The sequence below is a fragment of the Ovis aries genome, chromosome 12 (assembly GCF_016772045.2).
Source record: "Ovis aries strain OAR_USU_Benz2616 breed Rambouillet chromosome 12, ARS-UI_Ramb_v3.0, whole genome shotgun sequence".
Classification (NCBI taxonomy): Eukaryota; Metazoa; Chordata; class Mammalia; order Artiodactyla; family Bovidae; genus Ovis; species Ovis aries.
In genome coordinates this window covers 27,772,935-27,789,030 of record NC_056065.1, presented here as the reverse complement: position 1 = coordinate 27,789,030, position 16,096 = coordinate 27,772,935, and the positions used below count along the sequence as shown (strand labels likewise).

Genomic DNA, 16,096 nt, shown 5'->3' with positions numbered 1-16,096 from the left:
AAAGCTCCTTACACTTCTCCAAGCTGGGCGGTCAATCGCAGGGCTCTGACTCTTCCCGGGCAACCCGGACCTCAGCCCCCAGCGCCTCTGAGAGCCCCACTAGCCCGTCTGTCCAGACCTCCATCCATCCACCACCTCCACGAAAGGAAGTGAAAGGGTCAGAACTGCCCCAGCAATGCCCCCTCCCCTCCAGCACCTCCTGCTCGCGCAATCCCGCCCCGCCCCGGGCACACCCATCCTCTGCGGAAGCACGCGCCAGGGCCGCCCCCAGCCCCCGCCTGCCCCCTCCCCCGCCTCCCCCGCCCCCTCAGCCCAGAGCAGAACTGAGACAGGAAATGAGCTCAGCTGCTCCAGCCACAGAAAGGGCGGCTCCCGCAGGTCGGCCCTGCAGGTGCCTGCAAGTTTCTGAAGCAGACCTCACTCTTGCTCCAAACCCATAGCGCCAGGACCTGAAGACCTGGAGAACCCGAACACAGCACTCGGATCGATCTATCCCAAAGGCCGTGCACATCGTTGGTGCTGATCTGGCGCCCGATGCCCCCCAGGAAGATACAAACAGGGACAGTCTTTGCTGCACCCACACGGGCCAGGAGCACCCCCTGCGGTTGCCAAGGATGGGGAGAGCGAGAAACACACCCCTCCTCTAGGCCCCAGATGGCCCCAGACCTCCTCAGCTGCAGTGGCTCCAGGCGGGTTACTTCGTTGCTGGGTTCTGTTTCCTCCGGGAATTGTGAGGTTGCATAACAGCAACCCATCTGCCGTCTTCCTGCCTGCCTTCCCTGGTGACTTGTCAAGTTATTGTGAGAGGGGTAGCTAAGGGTAGAAGACACATCTGGGGGGTTCATGCAGTTCATGGTGACCCTTGTTTCTTTGGAGGCGGCACAGTAGAGCGGTGGAGAGGATATGGCTTTGGCTGTGTGACCTTCAGCAAGTGACTCAGCTTCTCTGTGCTTCGATGTGAAACTGGCTAAATGAGATTGATACTATCAGTACCTACTTTAGGGGGTTGTGTTGAAGATTTAACTACACATATTAAGTTCTCCATTCTGTAAGTGCCTGGCACACAGTAACTGCTCCGCAGGAGTTAGTTCTGGTCATGCTGCACACCTGGGGGCAGAGAAGCAGAGGGCTGCCCCGGGGCACTGCTGATTTTTGTTGGCATCTGGGCGCCCAAACACTGTGCTGCACCTCCACCTTTAGTTTCCCTCTGTTTCCTGATCCTCTTTCTGATAAATTGCCTTTTGGGGTAAAAGTTAGGATCTGTTACTCTTGTATCCTTAACACTGGAATGGAAAAGAAACAACCAACATCATTCCCCTAATCTGACCTGGAGCTTGTATCTCCTTGAGGGGGATTGTTCATTTTTGATTTCTGAGGACCCCCTCCTCCCCCACCAACTCCATGGGCTCATCAGGAATCAAAAGGCTTTCAGGGGAACAGGAACAGGAGAAGGGGCTTAGGCCACAGTTCCCTGAGCACTGCCCCCTGCCTCCAGGGGCTCCCAGACGTCCCCACAGGCTCTTCCTGGGTGGTCACAGGCACACACTGGGATCCCCCCGCCCTGATCTTGAGCCTGGGGGGCTCTGTGGACTCGTCCAGGGCGCATGCCATGTCCCCTGGGCAGTCTGGCCTTCCCACTGGAGGGGACCGAGGCCTGGGCTCCGGCCCTGCCAGGCCTTAGGCAGCCCAAGTGGATTTTTCTTGGGCCTGGGCAGCCCCTGAAGCACCAAGAATCAGTCGGCCTCCCCAGCGTTTCCTCTCTCTCTGAGAGCCTGGCGGAGGAACATGGAGGCCCATCTGCCTTTCTGGGTGGAGGAAGGGAACGGTCCTCTCATTTTATTCCTCGTGCCGACAGTTTATTTCATAGCCATATTGCATACTGGCAGCCAAAGACGTGTCAACAAAGAACAAAGAGTGTGGCTCACCACTGAGTTCTACAAGGGCCAGCGTCTTAACCCACTGCATTCCCACCGACAGTGTGCCCCGAGAAGAATTCAGGATGAAAAACAGGATTAGGCACCCTGCGCTTTGATTAAACGGGCCCCTGGATAGTTAGATGCATAGCTTAGAGGAGTATTTTTGCATCTTCCCGTTCATAGGAAAGCACTAAAATCATGAACTTGAGATATCTGTTCTTTGTGATTAGCAGTTGTCTTTTACCAAGATGTGTGCTAGCCCAGATGTATTTCCTAGCCAAAAATCATACAGAAACTGGTTTCTCCCCAGTTTCTTCAGAGTAGTTTCCTCTGAGCTGCTGAGTGGCTGTCTCCTAGGTTATTGTCTTCAGCAAGACCCTGAATAAAACTTAAATTTACAGCTCTTACCGTGTGTCTTTCTTTAAGTCAACAGATGTCTCAGGGGAGGCCCCAGGTTTCAGGGGAGATGATGCCCACAGCCTGCAGGCCCTGCCTGCACCTCTGCCTTGACACTGGGACAGTGGGACCCCACCATGCCCACTTCGCTCACCCAGAAGATGAGGCTTTATATTTCCTTTCCCCAGCTTGGGCCGATCAGGCACTGTCACATTACTTTCTCAGGTCCCACTTCCTGTCCCACTGAGGCCCACAGGCTAACCACCCCCAGTAACTCACATCATTTCTTCGCAGCTTCTTCTGTCTGTTCTCAGGTTATCAAGCATCCAGATTGCTCCCTGGGACAGAAGTCCTGCTTATGCAGGCGACAGGGATGACTCCCAAGTCTTTTCCCCTGTTGTTCGTAGCCCAGGCTTTCTGCCAGCTCACCCAGGCGGTGCCTCTCTTTTGGCCCATGAGATTCCTCCTCTGGACCCTGCCGATCAAGGCTCAGAGCTGACTCCTGGGATCTGCAACACAGGCATCTCAGGCCTCACTCTTCCCCTTCCCCACTCCTAACCCCACCTCTAGTCATTTCCTCTTTCAAGATGCAGACTGGGCTTGCAAGTCTGGTTAAACACCCCATCAAATCTCCTACTTCCTGTCATTAAGAAGGAGAAAAAAGGCAGTTGTTCAGAATCTTCAGATGTGAGCAAATCCCAAGAGTATTTCTTTATTATAAAGCATCTTTCAGCAAAGAAGAAATTCCAGTGGCCACAGTTTAGTATTTTTTTTTCAATGAAACAGAAACAGTTATTTCAATTTAGGAGCAAAATATCGTGGTCCTTGTGCCTCTCTCTTCTTTCTTGCCCTTCTCCACATGATATTTGTGACTTGGTGACATCTTTTTTGCTGATGTCTACATCTTTCTCGTGCATCTTTCTCGTGCATCTTTCTCATTCAGCCATGAAATCAAAAGATACTTGCTCCTTGGAAGGAAAACTATGACAAACCTAGACAGGGTATTAAAAAACGTAGACATCACTTTGTCAGTTAAGGTCCTTATAGTAAAAGCTATGGTTTTTCTAGTAGTCATATATGGATGTGAGGGTTGGACCATAAAGAAGGCTGAGCACTGAAGAATTGATGCTTTCGAATTGTGGTGCTGGAGAAGACTCTTGAGAGTCTCTTGGACAGAAAGGAGATCAAGCCAGTCAAGTCTAAAGGAAATCAACCCTGAATATTCATTGGAAGGACTGATGCTGAAGCTGAAGCTCCAATAGTTTGGGCACTTGATGCAAAGAGTTGACTCACTGGAAAAAACCCTGATGCTGGGAAAGATTGAGAGCAGGAGGAGAAGGGGGTGGCAGAAGATGAGATAGTTGGATGGCATCGCTGACTCAATGGACATGAGTTTGAGCAAACTCTGGGAGACAGTGAAGGACAGGGAAGCCTGGTGTGCTGCAGTCCATGGGGTCACAAAGAGTTGGACATGACTTAGCATCTAAACAACAACATCTTTTTCAACCCAGTGCTTCAGACTACCTGGAAGGATTTTATTTGCCTTTCCTGTAAAGCTAAGCCCCCTCACCTTGACCGCTTTAGCTCAGGTCAGCACTAGCTCTCACCAGGATGGCAGGCACAACCCCTTACCCTCCGCCTGTCTCTAGTCTCACTCACCCCACCTCTGCCTACCCTGAGGCGGCCGCGTCTCTGATTGTCTTGTTCTTCTTGCTCAGTGGTGAAACACTGTCTACAGCAGAGGGCAGCAAACTTACTCTGTAGAGAGTCAAATGCACACAGTTTAAGGCCATATGGTAGACTCCGCCATTCTAGCCTAGGTGGGACTGTGTTCCAATAAAACATCATTTACAAAAATAGGCAGCAGCCTAGATTTGGCCGTGGACTGCAGTTTGCCAACCCTGATCTACAGAAGGTGTGGACAGCTCAACCTGCCCTAAGACACCTTTGCAGGTGTGGTTGCTTTCTCTCTCTTCACTTCCACTTCCCACACCCCTCTGCCACCCCCACTCCACTCACTGCCAGTTCCATATTGCTTCAGGTGCCCCCAGTGCACTGCGTTCCTGCTGTGTCTTTGCATGTAACGATTCTTCATCCTGGGCTTCACCCTTTCTCCACCTGGGAATCGCCCACCTCTCCCTCCAGATTCAGCATCACCCCTCCCTGGGCATTTCGGGTCACACCCCCTCCCAGCTGTTCACCCTTTCTGCTTCATTTGCCTGACCTCCAACAACACCAGCCCTTTTCTCCTCTTCCTTGGGATTCCATCTTGCCTTGTATTTTTCGCTTTTCCTGCCTCTCCTACCTCCCCTCCTCCGTCTCCTGCCAGTCTCATCCCTGGCGCTCCTCATTGCCCGCTTCCAGCCCCTGCGCCCGACCCTCTCGCTGTGGACCATCTCCTCCCCATGGCTCACTCACCTCCTGGAGGCTGATGCTCCCAGAAGCACACCTCCAGCTGGACTTCTCCAGAGCGCGAGACTTCGGGCTCCCGCAGACGCCACACTCAAAGTCACATCAGCTGCTCCCGCTCGGTGTGTCCACGCCTCAGCTCATTGGCTCTCTTCCCGCATCCCTCGATGTAAGATGGCATCTCAGGTTGGACGTGTTTTTGGAGCATCCTCCAAAGCCCCTTAGCCGCAGCCATCTGTCTGCCTCTAGCTGTTCCACCCCCTCCGCCACATTGGTCCTGGGTCACTACCTGTGGTTCAGCAAGACACCTCTGCCTAGGTGCGCATGAGCCCAGCTGGCCATTCAGTCTCTTCCCAGGGCATTTGGAACTGGGTAGTTCTGGTGTTTCTTCAGTTGAATTGGCCTATTCTGTGTGGGTGGTAGCTGGGGAAAGGCATTTTCCACCACTGCAAGGCCTGGGGGAACAGCGGGAGCTGGTCTGAGAGAGAAGGAGGGCTGGGCAGGCAGAATCAGAGGTGAGAAGGCTGAGGTCAAGGCTGGAGCATGAGGTGGCAGGGCAGGGGTCATGCGCCCACTGTACAGATGCTGAAGGAGACACCAAGGGAGGAGTAATGTGGTCCCCAGGTGAGTAATCCAGGCTTTGCCGCCCTGACCCTCCTTCCCTCAACTGGGTCCCGTGCCCCCTTAGCCTCTGCTCTCTGCCAGCACGGGGGTCCCCTGAATCTGAAGCCCCTTCCTGCTCTGGGTGGCTGGACCCCCCTGCATCTCTGCAGCTGTGCCCCTCTGCTGCGCCTTCCCCTCCCTTAGTGCACTCCTGACAAAGGGTTGAGAGCCAGAGGGCTGGACTGACCTGCTGGGTCTGGGCTGGTTTGGGGCCAGGCCTTTCTCGACTCTGGTCTTCGCATAACAAGGTGATGCTCTTCCTCTGGCAGCAGGGGCCCTGGGTGGGGGTGTGGGTGGGGAGGGGGTCCAGACTCCTCCTGCTGGCTCTGGCTCTTGTGGTCTCTTCTAGCCTGGACTGGGAGCCCAGTAGGCCCAAGACTCGGCAACCCAGACTGGCACAGCGGGCAGAGACTAGGGAGGGCCGCATGGTCCCAGCAGAGTAGCAGGAAGTTTGCCTGAAGTCTCCAGCAGGCCATCTGTTCCCACTGAGCAGAGTGTGCGGTCTTGAGAGAAGCAGCCAGGGCTACAGAGCCAAGCCACCAGGGACTCTCTTAAGGGAGTTCATTTCTTTAAAGGTTTGTTTTATCTCTCTTTGGTTCATTCGGGTTGAATGTGTTTGCATACTGCCCTTTAGGCCTCTGTCCGCTGCACCCCTGCCCTCCAGACCCCAGTGAACACCCTTAGACGTAAAAAGACAAGGAATAAACAGTGGATGCAAGATGAAGGAGAAGGGGATAGGCCCTCCAGGTCCTTCAAAAGCAGTCCATCCCTCTGGGTGAGTTCAGGGCAGCGGGGGAAGCCCCCACTTGCTGTCCCCACAGAAACACTCAAGGACAGCCGGACTCAAGAGAAGTGGTTCAAAGAAGAAGCGGAATTACCTCCCCGACTGGGCCATTGCAGAGGCCACGGTTCACAGCAGGGCTGTGAAAGACCCCAGGTGGTGCGAGGACACCCATACTTTCTGTCACTTTTACCCAATAGATGCTGATTAGCAATTCAACTCTGAGAGGTTCTGCATCTTTAACTGAAAAAAAAAAAACCACAAAACTTGGTTGGAGTCGTCATGGGGGTCATAAAGAGAAGTGAGAAAAGTGAAACCGAAAGTCACTCAGTCTTGTCTGACTCTTTGTGACCCCGTGGACTAGACAGTCCATGGAATTCTCCAGGCCAGAATAATGGAGTGGGTAGCCATTCCCTTCTCCAGGGGGATCTTCCCAACCCAGGGATCAAACCCAGGTCTCCCGCATTGCAGGCGGATTCTTTACCAGCTGAGCCACCAGGGAAGAGGTGACCCTCATTTCTGTGCGAAAGCACTAGTGGGGCGGCTGCTTCCGGGTAGGTGGGTCATTCAGCCATTCAGCAAGCAGTTAACTAGAGGTGGTGACACAGAAGGGTCCTCAAGGATGTGTTCTGTGTGGGGTATTTGGAGGCAGCAGCGTAGGAAAGGAGCTTGGAGAGGTTAAGAGCAGGTGGGGGACGATTCGTGGCAGCTGGCCAGCTGTGTGGCTGTGGTTGCTGCTTTTACGTTAGATTGGATTTCCTCAAGCGTGACAAACAAGAAGGCCTAGTGGAACAGGCTGGCTTTCTGTAACTGTTGTTCAGTTGCTCAGTCATGTTGGACTCTTTGCGACCCCATGGACTGCAGCATGCCAGGCTTCCTTGTCCTTCACCACCTCTGGGAGTTTGCTCAGACTCATGTCCATTGAGTTGATGATGCCACCCAACCATCTCATTCTCTATTGCCCCCTTCTTCTGCCCTCAATCTTTTTCCCAGCATCAGGGAAAAGGCAAAAAGATACGACAATGGCTTTCTGAGCAGAATCCAAACTTTGGTCAAACCCTGTTACAACTAATTTTGCATCACAATAAATATACTCTATAGTTTTAAAAAATCCTCAAACTTCAGCTTTCTATTCTTTACCGCTGAAATCCTTAATATGCTCCCAAAGCGGTGAAACAGAAACCCTCGCCGCCGCTCTTCCTGCTCTTGGCTTCCGCGGGCATCTGCAGTCTTCCCAGCATCGGGGGTTGGCCCCCCTGGAGTCTCCACATCACGGACACAGACGGAGGCTGGGCTGGTGCCTGGAGGCATCTGGGACTGGAGGGTTCTGGGTGAGACACTCGCCTTCTCTCACCACCGGGTGCCTGCAGGACTGTCTCCAGCGGTTCTCACAGAGATCTGTGCTCCCCGCCTCCCTCCCTCACTCCCCCACCCCACACTGTGATCAGACCTGTCCCTCCTCCCACTCCCAGTGGCTGCTCACCCCCACCGCACCTGAGGGCTCAGACCTCCGCCCTCCCCTCTCCTGCTCCCAGGACGCAGTCTCCAGGACCTCAGATCTCTGCTCTCGTCTCTCTTCTCTCAGGAATAGAGCCTTCCATGTGCTCTTATCCACTCCTGAGGAGAACAGATAGCGTCGAAGGTGCGGAAATCTGTCATTTCCTGGCCTCCTCTCTCTCATGCTCCTGTTTCATTAACCCCTTGTTCCACGGAATATCGATGGTATCCCAGAAGCATCTCAAATTCATCACATCCCAGACTGAACTTGTCCCGTTCCCGCCAAATCCTTGCCCGTCTGTTGGTATTCCTTATCTCGGACAGAGACGCCCCCTCCTTCAACTCACTCACCCAGAAACCCAGCGGTGTGGGGGTGGCGTAGTTAGAGGAATGAGGCTCCCGGTTGAGCCCCTGGGTGCAAATTCCAGTTCCACCACATCCTGTGTTATCCTGGCACAGAGGTTCTTTGGTCCTCCTGTGCTTCAGTTTCAAAGAATGAAAATAGTCTCCTTACACACAGTGAGGAATAAAGGAAATGTTCCAGGGGACCCAGCCACATAGATGGTACTCAATAAATACCAGCTGTTATTACCTCAACAACAACACACACACACACACACACACACACACACACACACACACACACACACACACACATGACCAGTGACGCAGACCTGTGGGCTCGACCTTGTCTCCACGTTCAGGCCCGCCCCCCAGTGTTCCACCATCTCGGCCACACCCTTGACTCAGACCCTCATTATTTCCACTCTGAACTACTGCAGCAGACTCTCTCACCCTTCATAGTCTCCCTACTCCTGTCCAGTTGGGAAATATAGAGCAGCCTTATTGAGATATAACTCACATACCACATAACATCTATTTCTGGTTTATTGACTATGCCAAAGCCTTTGACTGTGTGGATCACAATCAACTGTGTGGAAAATTCTTCAGGAGATGGGAATACCAGACCACCTAACCTGCCTCTTGAGAAATCTGTATGCTGGTCAGGAAGCAACAGTTAGAACTGGACATGGAACAACAGGCTGGTTCCAAATAGGAAAAGCAGTACGTCAAGGCTGTATATTGTCACCCTGCTTATTTAACTTATATGCAGAGTACATCATGAGAAACGCTGGGTTGGAAGAAACACAAGCTGGAATCAAGATTGCTGGGAGAAATATCAATAACCTCAGATATGCAGATGACACCACCCTTATGGCAGAAAGTGAAGAGAAGCTAAAAAGCCTCTTGATGAAAATGAAAGAGGAGAGTGAAAAAGTTGGCTTAAAGCTCAACATTCAGAAAACGAAGATCATGGCATCTGGTCCCATCACTTCATGGGAAATAGATGGGAAACAGAGGAAACAGTGTCAGACTTTATTTTTTTGGGCTCCAAAATCACTGCAGATGGCGACTGCAGCCATGAAATTAAAAGACGCTTACTCCTTGGAAGAGAAGTTATGGCCAACCTAGATAGTATATTTCAAAAGCAGAGACATTACTTTGCCGACTAAGGTCCATCTAGTCAAGACTATGGTTTTTCCTTTGGTCATGTATGGATGTGAGAGTTGGACTGTGAAGAAGGCTGAGCACCAAAGAATTGATGCTTTTGAACTGTGGTGTTGGAGAAGACTCTTGAGAGTCCCTTGGACTGCAAGGAGATCCAACCAGTCCATTCTGAAGGAGATCAACCCAGGGATTTCTTTGGAAGGAATGATGCTGAAGCTGAAACTCCAGTACTTTGGCCACCTCATGCGAAGAGTTGACTCATTGGAAAAGACTCTGATGCTGGGAGGGATTGGGGGCAGGAGGAGAAGGGGATGACCGAGGATGAGATGGCTGGATGGCATCACGGACTCGATGGACTTGAGTCTAAGTGAGCTCCGGGAGTTGGTGATGGACAGGGAGGCCTGGCGTGCTGCGATTCATGGGGTCGCAAAGAGTCAGACACGACTGAGCGACTGAACTGAACTGAACCACATAATTCATTCATTTAAAATGTATACTGAATGGTTTTTAGTATATTTACAGAGTTGTGTAACCATCTCCACAACCAATTTTAGACCATTTTCATGACCCCCATTAACGGTACTCCCCATTCCTGCTTCCACTCCCGGCCCTAAGTTAAGTTAGTTAAGTTGCGTCAGTTGTGTCCAACTCTGTGCGACCCCATAGACGGAAGCCCACCAGGCTCCCCCGTCCTTGGGATTCTCCAGGCAAGAACACTGGAGTGGGTTGCCATTTCCTTCTCCAATGCATGAAAGTGAAAAGTGAAAGTGAAGTTGCTCAGTCGTGTCCGACTCTTAGCGACCCCATGGACTGTAGCCTACGAGGCTCCTCCGTCCATGGGATTTTCCAGGCAAGAGTACTGGAGGCCCTAAGCAATCTATTTTCTGTTCCTATAGATTTCCCTATTCTTGACCTTACATATGAGTGGAATCATATAATATGATCTTTTGTGAGTGGCTTCTTTCACTTAGTGTGATGTTTTCCAGGTTCATCCATGTTGTAACAGGTTTTTATCCCCTTTTATGGCCACATCCCCTGGTGGCTCAGATGGTAAAGAATCCACCTGCAGTGCAGGAGACCTGGGTTTGACCACTGGGTTGGGAAGATCCTCTGGAGAAGGGCACGGCAATCCACTCCAATATTCTTGACTGGAGAATACCATGGACAGAGGAGCCTGGCAGGCTACAGTTCATGGGGTTTCAAAGAGTCAAGACATGCCTGAGGGACTACACATACAATATAATACAATGACCAAATAATAGTCCATGGTATGGGTGTGGCACTCTGTGCTTGTCCCTTCCCGTGGATGATGAACTGGACAACAAAGAATTATTTCCACATTTTGACTGTAACAAATAACGCATCTATGAAATTCGTGTACAAGTTTTTGTGTGGACATATGTTTTCATTTCTCTGTATTCCTAGGGGTCATATTCTATGTTTAAATTTTTGAAACTGCCTAACTATTTTCCGCGGGGAAGGCGATGGCACCCCACTCCAGTACTCTTGCCTGGAAAATCACATGGATGGGGGAGCCTGGTGGGCTATAGTCCATGGGGTCGCTAGGAGTGGGACACGACTGAGCAACTTCACTTTTACTTTTCACTTTCATGCATTAGAGAAGGAAATGGCAACCCACTCCAGTGTTCTTGTCTGGAGAATCCCAGGGATGGGGCAGCCTGGTGGGCTTCCGCCTATGGGGTCGCACAGAGTCGGACATGACTGATGCGACTTAGCAGCAGCAGCAGCAATGATTTTCCGAAGTGGCTACACCTGCAGTCCTCTCAGTAGTTCATGATGGTTCCACTTTCTCCACGTGATTGCCAACATTTGTTATTCCCTCTCTCTTTTTTTAACTCTCTCCATCTTAGTGCTTGTGAAGTGGTATTTCATTGTGGCTTTGATTTGCATTTCCCTGGTGTCTACTGATGTTGAGAATCTTTTTCATGTGTTTGTAGACCATTTGTATATCTTCTTGTGGGAAATATCTATTCAGATCTCTCACCCATTTTTAATTTGGATTATTTATCTCTTTATTATTGAATTATAAGAGGTCTTTATGTATTCTAAAAATGAGTCCATTATCAGATATTTGATTTGCAAAACTCTTCTGTTCCATGGGTTGTTTTTGCATTTTTTTAAAATTGATGTGGACCACTTTTTAAAAGACTATTGAATTTGTTACAATATTGCTTTTGTTCTATGTTTTGGCTTTTTGGTCAGGAGGCATGTGAGATCTTAGCTACCCACACAGGCATTGAACCCACACCCTCTAAATTGGAACGAGAAGTCTTAACCACTGGATAGCCAGGGAAGTCCCCTCACTTTCTTGATAGTGTCCTTTAATGTCTTTTAAAAGAAACAAAGGTTTTCATTTTGACGGATTATGCCGATTTAGCTATGTTTTCCCTTTGGTTGCATGGGCTTTTGGTGTCATATGTAAGAAACCATCACCTAATCCAATGTCACAAAATTTATGCTGCTATTTTCTGCTAAAAGATTTATAGTTTTAGCTCTTACATTTGGGTTTTCAAGTCCATGTTGAGCTGATTTTTGAATACGAAGTAGAGGTTCAACTTCATTATCCTGCATGTGGAGATATAATTGTCCCAGCATCATTTATTGCAGTGTTCTTTCTCTGATGAATTGTCTTGGCATTCTTGTCAAAAGCCAACTGACTGTAAATGTGGTTGTGTATTTCTGGACTTAATTTTCTTCCCCTGATCTAAATCCCTATCCTTGTGCTATCTTATTTTTAAAAAATTAATTAATTTATTCTAACTGGAGGATAATTACTTTACAATATTGTGGTGGTTTTTGCCCTACATCGACATGAATCAGCCATGGTTATCTTCTTTATCACACAGTTTTGATGACTTACAAAGACCAAGATTTTTTTCTTTTACTTTTCATTTTGTATTGGGGTATAGATGATAGTCAAGGCTATGGTTTTTCCTGTGGTCATGTATGGATGTGAGAGTTAGACTGTGAAGAAGGCTGAGTGCTGAAGAATTGATGCTTTTGAACTGTGGTGTTGGAGAAGACTCTTGAAAGTCCCTTGGACTGCAAGGAGATCCAATCAGTCTGTTCTGAAGGAGATCAGCCCTGGGATTTCTTTGGAAGGAATGATGCTAAAGCTGAAACTCCAGTACTTTGGCCACCTCATGCGAAGAGTTGACTCATTGGAAAAGACTCTGATGCTGGGAGGGATTGAGGGCAGGAGGAGAAGGGCACAGCAGAGGATGAGATGGCTGGATGGCATCACAGACTCGATGGACGTGAGTCTGAGTGAACTCCGGGAGTTGGTGATGGACAGGGAGGCCTGGCGTGCTGCGATTCATGGGGTCTCGAAGAGTCGGACACGACTGAGCGACTGAGCGGAACTGAACTGATAGATGATTAACAATGTTGTGATGGTTTCCAGTGAACAGCGAAGGGATTCAGGCAAACAAATGTATCCATTCTCCCCAAACTCTGCTCCCATCCAGGCTGCCGCATAACATTGAGCAGAGTTCCATGTGCTATACAGTAGGTTCTTATGAATTATCTGTTTTAAATGTAGTGGTGCATACATAACCTTCCCCAACTCCCTAACTATCGCCTTCCCCCATCTTCCCTCCCAACAACCATAAGCTCATTCTCTAAGTCTATGAGTCTCTACAAAGAGTAAGTTAAAATAAAAAAAGTATGAGTCCCTCACATTTGTACTTTTTCAAGATAATTTGGGCTACTCTGAGTCCTTTGAGTAAAGACAGTGATAAACTGGGTTACTCTTTTGCTTAAAGATCTTTTCTGGTTCCCTCTAAGACTGTGTGGCAATTGTCACAGTGTTGCTGGTTTCCCGAGCCTCTGTCGGAGGAGTGGGCTGTGTGTGGGGGAACCAACAAGAGGAGCCAGTCTGTGCTGGACCACAGCTGTGCTCCTCTCCTGTGTCTCCATCACTCCTGCCAAAAGGGTGGCTGAGTGATGAATATTTGTTTTTGTATTTTTTCTAAGTTTTTCTCCTTGTTATTATTTGATTAATTTTATTTTTTGCTCCTCTCCTTGTGTCTCCATCACTCCTGCCGAAAGCGTGGCTGAGTGACGATTATTTGTTTTTGCATTTTTTCTAAGTTTTTCTCCTTGTTATTATTTGATTAATTTTATTTTTGACTGCACTGAGTCTTCGTTGCAGTGTGTGGGCTTCTCCTTGCGGTGGTTTCTTTTTCGGTGGACCACAGCCGTCAGGAGTTGTGGCTTGTGGGCTTAGCTTCTCCACGGCCCGTGGGATCTTCCCGGACCAGGGATGGAAGCCGTGTCCCCTGCCTTGGCAGCCAGATTCTCAGCCACTGGAGCGCCAGGGAAGTCCCAAGTCTCAAGTCTTTGAATCGCATTTGGGAAGAGCCATGAGGTTGATAGTCTGTCTGGTCTTGGGGGGCCCCGGGTCCTTAACGCAAGGGCACTTCTGGAGCACGGTGGGAACTTGTGCCTGGGCCTCATCTTACAGGCAGGCACCATGAGCACCTGTCAGGTGCTGGCCAGACAAACAGTCCTTGCTCTCACGGAGTTCTCACTCCGGGGAAGGGAAGGGCCAGGAATGAGCAGGATAACGTGAGATCCTGTTAAAATAACAGGAACGGTCTGGAGAGCACTGGAAGGGCAACTGGAAGGTCAGGTGCTGAGATAAGGAGATGACACTTCAGTTCAGATCTGAATGAGCAGTTGGGGTCTCCCTTAGGAAGCTCTGCTAGCGTGACCCCTCCCAGCCAGCCCTGGGTCTGGTCAGCACATAAGCGTGTCCTAAGCTGACTTGTCACTTCCGCTGCCAAGAACAACTACTTTTATTTTGGTTGTGTTCCTTTTATGGTCTCCTGCTTGTAGATGTTTTCATGATGCAACTTTATTAGGACTCACCAAGAGGAAGGGCAGTCTTCACTCTTTCACTAGAACACACATCCCCTGAGGGTAGAGGTGCTCTGCTTGTTCCCATCTGTGTTTCCAATCTCCCAAACAAGTTCTCAGTATATATTTCTTAATTTATGACCACTCTGAGTGGCATGTGGGATCTTAGTTCCCTGACTAAGGATCGAACCCGCGCACCCTGCATTGGAAGCACAGAGTCTTAAGCACTGGACTGCCAGGGAAGTATCTTAAGTAAATACATGTTGATTCAACTGACAGTGCTCCATCAGCTGCTACCAAATCTATTTATTGACTCTGACTCCCAACAGCTGTTAAAATAAAAACACCCCTGTGTGTGATGAAGCGGTGCTGATTTCTGGTGGATGTTTGTTTGGTCCCAACTTTAGACTGTGCGGCACATTTCTAAATGTGGGGCAGGTTGGGGTAACTTCTTTTCCTATGAAGTCCTGTATTCTTTTGTGCACAATAGCTAGTGTTTAATGAGAGTGATGAACTCCCTGATGTTCAAGCTGGTTTTAGAAAAGGCAGAGGAACCAGAGATCAAATTGCCAACATCCGCTGGATCATGCAAAAAGCAAGAGAGTTCCAGAAAAACATCTACTTCTGCTTTATTGACTATGCCAAAGCCTTTGACTGTGTGGATCACAATCAACTGTGGAAAATTCTTCAAGAGATGGGAATAACAGACTACCTGGCCTGCCTCTTGAGAAATCTGTATGCAGGTCAGGAAGCAACAGTTAGAACTGGACATGGAACAACAGGCTGGTTCCAAATAGGAAAAGCAGTACATCAAGGCTGTATATTGTCACCTTGCTTATTTAACTTCTATGCAGAGTACATCATGAGAAACTCTGGACTGGAAGAAACACAAGCTGGAATCAAGATTGCCGGCAGAAATATCAGTAACCTCAGATATGCAGATGATACCACCCTTATGGCAGAAAGTGAAGAGGAACTAAAAGCCTCTTGATGAAAGTGAAAGAGGAGAGTGAAAAAGTTGGCTTAAAGCTCAACATTCAGAAAACGAAGATCATGGCATCTGGTCCCATCACTTCATGGGAAATAGATGGGGAAACAGAGGAAACAGTGTCAGACTTTATTTTTTTGGACTCCAAAATCACTGCAGATGGTGACTGCAGCCATGAAATTAAAAGACGCTTACTCCTTGGAAGAAAAGTTATGACCAACCTAGATAGTATATTCAAAAGCAGAGACATTACTTGGCCGGCTAAGGTCTGTCTAGTCAAGGCTATGGTTTTTCCTGTGGTCATGTATGGATGTGAGAGTTGGACTGTGAAGAAGGCTGAGCGCCGAAGAATTGATGCTTTTGAACTGTGGTGTTAGAGAAGACTCTTGAGAGTCTCTTGGACTACAAGGAGATCCAACCAGTCCATCCTGAAGGAGATCAACCCTGGGACTTCTTTGGAAGGAATGATACTAAAGCTGAAGCTCCAGTACTTTGGCCACCTGATGCGAAGAATTGACTCATTGGAAAAGATTCTGATGCTGGGAGGGATTGGGGGCAGGAGGAGAAGGGGACGACCGAGGATGAGATGGCTGGATGGCATCACGGACTTGATGGACGCGAGTCTGAGTGAACTCCGGGAAATGGTGATGGACAGGGAGGCCTGGCGTGCTGCAATTCATGGGGTCGCAAAGAGTCGGACACGACTGAGCTACTGAACTGAACTGAATGAGAGCGAACATTTGTTTGGAGGATTTGCTATATGTCAGGAGCTGTGCCAAGAGATTAGTGCATCACCCATTTTAATCTTTATAACAAGCCATATGAGGTAAGCGTTATCATAATCCCCATTTCACAGATGAGGAAATGAGGCATGGTCTTTTCCAAGGTCACATGCCTGCCAGGTGAGGATCTGGGAGTCTCAATACAGGAAACATGTCTCTGAAACTGATGTTTGGCACCTGAAAGCCCCTGTTCTCCTGGAATCCAGGCAGAGGGGAGCCCAGGCAGTGTGCAGATGCTGTAAGTGTCAGCATAGGATCTGGACTCTTGATGCTG

General features: G+C 49.2%; 1 protein-coding gene and 1 long non-coding RNA gene across 4 annotated transcripts; both read right to left on the bottom strand.

The window, feature by feature from the left end:
* Positions 1-311: 311 nt before the first annotated feature.
* On the bottom strand, positions 312-2,839 carry LOC121820766 (uncharacterized). Of its 2 annotated transcripts, none has more exons than XR_006061452.1 (2): positions 2,592-2,839; positions 312-967 (listed from the first exon to the last, which is right to left on the bottom strand). XR_006061452.1 is itself a non-coding variant. In XM_042257130.1 (2 exons), exons 1-2 carry the CDS (start codon positions 2,636-2,638, stop codon positions 342-344), a joined length of 669 nt encoding a protein of 222 aa, XP_042113064.1. In that variant the 5' UTR covers positions 2,639-2,839; the 3' UTR covers positions 312-341. The 2 variants fall into 2 exon arrangements, 1 of the variants encoding a protein (XP_042113064.1); XM_042257130.1 differs by having other exon boundaries at positions 312-963.
* Positions 2,840-2,972: 133 nt separating this feature from the next.
* On the bottom strand, positions 2,973-7,575 carry LOC114117292 (uncharacterized). Of its 2 annotated transcripts, none has more exons than XR_006061453.2 (3): positions 5,572-7,575; positions 4,731-5,176; positions 2,973-3,304 (listed from the first exon to the last, which is right to left on the bottom strand). It is a non-coding gene; the product is annotated as an uncharacterized LOC114117292 (long non-coding RNA). The 2 variants fall into 2 exon arrangements; XR_003591009.3 differs by lacking the exon at positions 2,973-3,304 and adding an exon at positions 3,318-4,070.
* Between the last annotated feature and the right edge of the window lie 8,521 nt (positions 7,576-16,096).